General features: G+C 37.3%; 1 protein-coding gene across 8 annotated transcripts in view; it reads right to left on the bottom strand.

The window, feature by feature from the left end:
* LOC107092757 (transient receptor potential cation channel subfamily M member 6-like) overlaps positions 1-7,709 on the bottom strand; it is a 35,799-nt gene that overhangs the window by 26,133 nt on the left and 1,957 nt on the right. For 2 of the 8 annotated variants that reach the window (XR_001481590.1, XM_015387399.1), the window contains exons 1-5: positions 4,819-4,895; positions 4,617-4,696; positions 4,396-4,434; positions 1,547-1,736; positions 1,067-1,280 (exon numbers count right to left, since the gene is read on the bottom strand). Coding sequence is in view for 6 of the 8 variants with exons in the window: in XM_015387399.1 (XP_015242885.1) it covers positions 1,067-1,280; positions 1,547-1,736; positions 4,396-4,434; positions 4,617-4,696; positions 4,819-4,836 (541 nt within the window). In the remaining 2 variants the exon portion in view is untranslated. Of the gene's footprint in view, positions 1-1,066; positions 1,281-1,546; positions 1,737-4,395; positions 4,435-4,616; positions 4,697-4,818; positions 4,920-7,709 lie in introns of those variants that run through there. The other 6 variants (XR_001481589.1, XM_015387398.1, XM_015387395.1 and 3 more) reach the window with 4 other exon arrangements.

Raw genomic sequence — 7,709 nt, 5'->3', positions numbered from 1 at the left:
CATACAGCTATAAGGACAGTTTGCTCTCACACGTTCTACATTTATAGTCACACACACACACACACACACACACACACACACACACCGGAACTTGGCGCGCCCCACCTGTCACGTCTCAATTCCCCACCAGTGGGTCGCGCCACACACTTTGAGAACCACGGACCTAACCTAACAAGGAGAGCATTATTTAGAGAAGCAGCCAAGAGGTCTGTAGAAGCTCTGGAGGAGGGTCAAAGAGGCGGGTTGGAGTTGATGCAAACATCCAGAGTCATTCAAGGTAATACTGGAAGGAGTTTAGGCAAAAGGTTCACCTTTCAGCAACAACCCTAAATAAACCACCAGGGTCTAGAAGGGAAAGGTTTAGATTAAGTGAATGGTATTCATGCACATGATCCATTATCTGCCTGAGCTTTAGTGAATATGACAAGCAGATTCTTCCAAGTGGTTCTAAAATGGACTGGGGCTGCATATATACAGGCTTTACTTTTTTGATTTTGCAAATATTTTTGAAAACTCATCAGTTTCTTTCACTTTACATGTAAAGGAAAATATAAAGTGTTATCACTAGTAGGGGTGTGGGGAAAAAAACAATTTGGCAATATATTGTGATTTTCAGCTGTCTGATATAATATCAATCTTTTAGTTCCTAGTATCTAGATTAAAAAAAAAAAAAAAATGATGGAAAATTGGCTACATCTGCATTGCCACTCTGGCAGATAGCACTGTGGAGCCATTTTGCTGCTGTGCAGCACAATGTCTGTAGTTGAGGCAGTCACAGTGGAAGACATGGAATGACTAAAAACCCCAAACATCATAGATACCAAAATACACCTCTTAATGTATCTCTTCTGATCAACATATACAGCATTTGCTTTTTTTATCTATACATTGAATTTGATAGTTGGGGAAAATATCGCGAATATAGTGATATTGCAACATCGTGATAATATCATGTTATGACCCAAGTATTGTGAAATGTATCGTATTTCGACACACATGCCAATACTCAGCCCTAATTACTACTTTAATAAGCCACTGTAAGAGAGGAGATATTTCCTGTTCTTACCTGTATTGACCCCATCAGTGATTATCCATGCTCCTGTGCTTATGGCAGCCATGATGAGCCCCTTACTGAAGGCCTGCTTCACCTTTGGAGGCAGAAGGAAATTTTCTGACCCTCCATGGACAGTCAGCAGTAGCTTCGGCCTCTCCATCTGCCATTCCTTCAGCATCAGCTGGAGTAGCGCCTCTGGCTTGGAGTCCACAGCTACGCGAACATACTGGAGGAACATGGAAGTGCTAGATTACTTGCAGCATTGCTCAGGGGTTCCCATAAGACTGTTTTGTCACTACTGCAGATAGCATCTTTGCTTTCACTAATCATGTTAAAGCTGCTTTCACCATAGCAAAGCAACGTTTATACAAACATCATGAATCTAGACTTCCATCTCTCAAGCATCCAATGAAAGGGAAGACTAACTATAGTTATTTAACTTTTCAGTGTAAATTGAGCAAAATCAACCATTTAGTTACTGGATTTACAAACCTTTGCCCGACAGACACGTGTGGCGGTATCCTGAAAGTCTACGATCCCATAGGCGTTGGTGGGACTGGCCTTTGTATGAGCCTCCATGGACCACTCCTCCTCCATGTCCTGTCCTGGGCTGGGATAGAGGGAGGTCGGAGGGCAAGACTCCTCCCAAGAGTGTTCCCCCATCAGGCGGCCACAGCAACATCTACTCAACAGATACAGCAATTTGGAAGCATCAGAACAACATGTGGTTAGATTTAACAGAGAAAACTTGTCTTTAAATAAAAAACAAAACCTCAGCTGAGCAGCTTCTGCCCTGACAACAGAAGGTAAACAATCACCACCACTTGAGTAATTTTATTTTCATGATTTACTTTATTTAAAAATATATATCTAAACTCAACATGTGACAAATCAATGTGACCAATTCTGGGTTTAACTCTTCCCATATTTTCAACCCTATTAACTCAGCCTGCTTCCATAAAACACCCGAAAATATTTCATAAGAATACATTTAAACCATCTCCTGCCAGTTTCTTTCCTCTTAGCAGAAAAACATTTAATGAATTATGGACATATTGCCAGAAAATGCTACTTTGATTTGTTTAAAGTTCTTTAATAGGATTTTATAGGAATCTATTAGCATTAATGTTATGATCCATGTACTACATAATGAATGAAAATGATAGAAAAAGATCCTCCTATTAGAACAAAATGACTAAAAGGTTGACATCAAATCATTAGAGATAGCAGTTCATCAGAAAACCACATTTCCCCTTGTTGGTATGAGTCATTTAGGTGACAACGTAGGTAGGCAACAAAACTGCAAAGGTAAAACCCCCTGAAGAGCCATAAGAAGGTTTTATAGCTGAAAAAGATTTAATAGCTTAAAATTACCATTATTAACTGAAAGTGACCTCATTGACTGACAGTAATCTTCTGAATAACTTTATCAGTTCTTACCCATGTTGTCTAGATTAGATCTAATCTTTGTTGCTAGATTGCTTTTAGTCACTATCCTAAGTCTGTTTCAATTTGCATGTTGTCTAAACAAAAACAAGGCTTTGTTGGGCTACTGTACAAAGCCTCGAACTCAGTGCTATTCCTGACATTTTGAATTGAAAAAGCTTCCAGGATTGGAAGCAAAACGTCCTCAAACTTGGAAACCAAGTCCAGTGGATTGTGTTGGGTTTTTTTTACTTTTTTTAGGAATATCCTAAGCGGACCCCTTTCTAAAGGTCTCCCCATGGTAATTAAATCACATGAGGGGTCTGGACTTTGACTGGGCCACTGAAACGGCTTGATTTCTTTATTTCTCACCCGTTCTCTTTCAGACTGTCTTCTGTGGCTGGGGGCATTGTCCTACTGCGTTATGTGCCGAGTCTGAGCTGAACTTCAGCTCTTGGAAAGATGGAAAATATCTCACTTTGAATTCGTTTGATATTCCAGTGGTGTAACGGCTAAATCAATGTGTGCATGTACTTTAAAAACAAACAGCATCTTCAAATATTCTCCTATCTCTTCTGGTATTTTGGTTCCCTATATTTTGGTCTTTTAAACAAAATTTTTTCCAGATTTTTTAAATGACTTAAATAAAGACTAGCTACCAAGAGTAGGTCACTTAGTTTTTAGTTTACTTAACTAGTTCAAACATGCAATTAGTACTAAATAAAAATAACATGTAACATCAGGTTTTTGGTGAATATTAAAATAACACAATAAAATGCGTATAACCCCATGTAATGACAGTTATTAACCATATAAGTCACACATGTTGCTGTAGGTAGATAGATAAGTAATGATTTGCTAATGATTTGGTCTGAGAAATGGACAACATGCGGGAACAAATGGTAAACACGTCAAAGGGTTGACTAACACCAAATCTGATGATTAATGTAACTATACAAAGCAAAGCAGCAGGATCAGGATTTTAAACACAGTGGGTTACTTTAATTTGTTCTAGTCATACGTTATGTCAAACGCTCTTGTTTATTTTAATCTTGTCTTGAAAAAAAGAGTTAGATTTCTTCATGTTTGAGCCTAAAAGGTAAAGTGTGTAATAATACCAGGGATTTGCTGAAATATATGTTACATGATATCTACATGCATGTTATTTATTATCACCTATAAACAAAAGTCTCAATCTTTATGATTGCCTTGCCTGATCAATTGCTATTCATAATTACATAGGAGTGGGTCTGCATTTGTGTCTAATCTATCAATAAAATATGTTGAACACTCTGGACGTATTACACTGATAAATTATTGTGCATAAAATATGGAACCAATAAGTTGTAGCAGAGGTTAACCCTTTAATTGCAAGTTTTAAGGTAACAGTAAAAAATAAATCTATATAAGTGATTTAGACAGAGCTAAAACTGTTTTCCAACTAAACAAGTGATGTTGAGAGCTTAATCACACTTTGGATGCCATCTGCCATTTTCCTCAATGCCGATGTGTGCAACAAAAGTGTGTTGTTAATTTAGCTATAAATACAGATTGTTTGCTTATCATGTTCAAAACCCCAGCTGACCATGCCTCCCCTTCCTACGTCCCACCCTTCCTCTACAACTCCCTTTGTCCTTGAGTCTACATATTTCTGTTTTATTGTGTTATTCATGCCACTAACTCTCCAGTTGTTCCTTTAAAAATATCCTGTACTGTTAATAACTCACTGGCTCACTGCATTTTGAGGTTTTGAGAAAAGAGCGCAAGTTAAATGGAAAAAAAAAAAAAAACGAGGCAGCAGTAAAAAGAAAGCAAACGGGAAATTGTAAGAATTCCTTTTCCATGTGGGCAGTAAAGTGTTGAAGTCAGAATGTGGCCACAGATATACAACATAACAGGAAATCATTAAGAAATACCTGATCAGGCTTTGGCATACTTGACACACAGGAATGCATCTAAAAAGAAACAAGAAAAGACATGTTCAGGGGGAAAAAAACATGGTTCCTGGAATAAGAGGACACGCTGCAAAATGGTTGTTCTCAGAAAACCTCTATTCCCACCCACCGCTGGTAACATTAAAGTACAAACACAGTTCCAGGAATCATAAAATTTACAGTGCAGCCACTGTAGAGCTTACCTGTGTTGGTCCCAAGAAGAAGGGATGAACTTCACACACTCCCTTCTAAAGAAGGTCTCCTCAATCCAAGATGCTCCTGTCTGAAATAAGGACAGATCAAAGTGAGTTAATAAAAATAGGACAGTATCTTTAGCTTTGATTAATTGATTCTGAGGCAAAACAAACATATGTCTAAGGGGAAAAAAACAAAATACAAAAGAACCTTTTCAGTGAAGTTCATAGTAGTCAAAGCAAAGGTCTACAAGATAAACTCTAGCTTGTACTGCAGCAACTTCCCTCCCACAAACAGAGAAACACTGAAGGCGTGAGAGTAACAACCCCAAACTCTACCTCATGCTTCTCAAAGCCTTTGCTACTTTTAAACAACAGATTCAACAATAGTCCCAAGAAGCAGAGCAGTTTGTAGGAAATGTACAAATATGCCCTTCCTGAGATTAGGCCACATGGATGGGGAGCTGGTTTACTCCCTCCCAAAACGGAGTCAGATTGTGTAAACACTTAGCGAGGCTCTGAAGCGTAGCTGTGTTTTAGAGAAAGCAGATTTTCCAATAGATAAGAAAAAAACTTTCGTATTTAGCCACAGGCTGCAGTTTAATGTCTACAAAAACCACAAAAGGGCTTAATAGATCTCTATGGTAATTTAGAGTTGAAGATGTACCAATTTTATATTATGCTAATTTTCAAATGACATAAAACCAAAGATCTATACATCAAATCCTAAGTTAAGTAAACAATTCAGCAAAAGTAATAGAAGATCAACCATTCCAGGGTTTATACAGGAATGAGTAATTCTAATTTAATGCTTTTTAATGCTCTTAGAAATCATTTAATGCCATCAAGTACTCATATATATATATACCGGTATATATATATATATATATATACACACACACACATATACACACACACGCTGGCTTCCTCCCACAGTCCAAAAATATGACTGTTAGGTTAATTGGCTTCTCTAAAATCCCTTAGTTGCGAGTATGTGTGTGAATGGTTGTTTGTCTCTGTGTTGCCCTGTGTTGGACTGGCGACCTGTCCAGGGTGTTCCCCACCTCTCGCCCATAGACAGCTGGAGATAGGCACCAGCACCCCTCGCGACCCCACTTGGGATTAAGCGTGTAAGAAGATGGATGGATTATATTAATATTTTCTTTTTGTATTATCAATGTTATGATCTGCTTTTATTGATCCCCTCATCCTGATACAGTAACATATTTGATTTAGGGCAGACCAAGTTACACAGAAGACACTTGAAATCAAAATATAACTTTCTCTTTTTGTGCATTGTTGAAATTTGCTTCTTCCTATTCTCTAGCTTTTCTCCGCCTCAAGCTTCTTTTCCAAACATACGGCTTTACGATAAACCGGAAGCAGTTCCGTGCAAAAAAGCTGAACCAGTTATATCTGATAATGACAAAATTATTTTTTAATAAAGCATCTTAAATGCCACAAAAATCACATTTAATGAATTTTAATGCCAATTAAGGCCTGAATTTAAAAAAAATAATGATTTAATGAGCCGCGGAAACCCTGCATTCAGACCAAACATTGCAGGAACTCTGGCACAGCTTCTCACTTCCTGTAATGTTACGACACAAGCCTAAACTGATTTGGTTTCTTAAACTAATATTTCTCGTTTAAATGTTTGGAAAATTCAATGGTTTTGGATGAGTGATAGAAATCAATCAAAATAACAACTAAATTGCTCATCTATTCCTTTAACATCTTAACAGATTTTTTTTTGTTTAGGGGAATTTGTGTTAAAAATGTGATTATTATAGGGATAATCTTAATCCAAAGAAAAGAAAAACATTCAAGGTGATTCTGTGGGAGGAGCTCACCATTAGGGTGATGTCAAAGAGGCCAGTTTATACAGGTATAAATAATTGGTTCTTTAATGAACCAATACAGTCAAAAAGTTACAATTTATTGCAGAAGATTTTCAAATTGAAATTATATGGAGCTAAAATAGGGCCATTACATTTGCTAAAAAAAATGCTCAAAAAAAAGACATGAAACCTAAAAAATATATATTATACCTAAAAGAAAAAAGTGTGTTTGAAAAGAAAATACCTGAAAAAAGGTTTGTTCAAAAGACAAACAACTTTTTAGATTCAATTTTTTTTTCTGTAAAATGTTCAAATTCCTACCGAACTTTCAACCTTTTTTCCTGCTTCAAAGTTATGGTCTTGTTTTGGCGTAGATAGCGTGGACTCAGATGAAGGGGTTGGGGAATCATGACTAGCGAATTCCCATGTGCTCAACGTAAAGCTGAAGAACCGCCAGACTGAGGAGGTACGCCTATCTGCACAAAAACCTAGACCCAGCAACCCACAGCCTCTGCCCATAGCTCTGGTAGACTTTCAGAATCTACTCTTTTCCTGCTGTTCGCCTTCTTTGCTCCAGAGCAGGGCTTTGGTGCCGCAACTCTGTGCCGCTCTGGCACACTCCACTCTGAGATCCATAAAGTCAATCAATCAGTCAATCAATACCAAGGTTTTGGAGGAGAATTGGTAGATTGCAGCAGGATTGTAGATTCAGGCTGAGAGTGCTTATAGAGCTGGCAGAGTAGACTGTACCCCACCTGGAGCAAAGAGAGACAACAGAGAGCTCTGGAGGTCAGGCAGAGTAAAGCAGAGCAGTGGAGATGTCAACTCTGGGAGAAACGCAAGGACGAATAATGACTGCATTAACAATCCTTTTATGGGCTAAATTAAAAAAATAAATAAAAATTTTCTCCACTGCACTTTTTCTTAGTTTTTTTGTTTATTTTTGTAATAATGAACTGTTAAAAAAAAACAAAACAAAAAAAACATAATCTTTAAAAATGTGAAGTACCATGGACAAGTTTTTTTTATTATTATGTTTTAACAAGAATAACCAATTAATATTTTGGGGAAATTTTCAACACAGACTTAAAACCCTGTACAACTCTGGCATGATTCGATTTTATCATTTAAGATTTGGGTTGTGTACTCATATAAGGTGCTTTTACCATTGAAGCATTTTATTTATCAAAACCAGTCGCATATACATAGAATATTGACAATGTTTCAAAGACATTTCCGGTTCTCAGGGTCTCTGTATGCA

Source organism: Cyprinodon variegatus, unplaced genomic scaffold (genome assembly GCF_000732505.1).
Source record: "Cyprinodon variegatus isolate N-32 unplaced genomic scaffold, C_variegatus-1.0 Scaffold393, whole genome shotgun sequence".
Lineage (NCBI taxonomy): Eukaryota > Metazoa > Chordata > Actinopteri > Cyprinodontiformes > Cyprinodontidae > Cyprinodon > Cyprinodon variegatus.
Note: the sequence above shows the minus strand (reverse complement) of the source record. Positions and strands in the feature narration are given on the sequence as shown.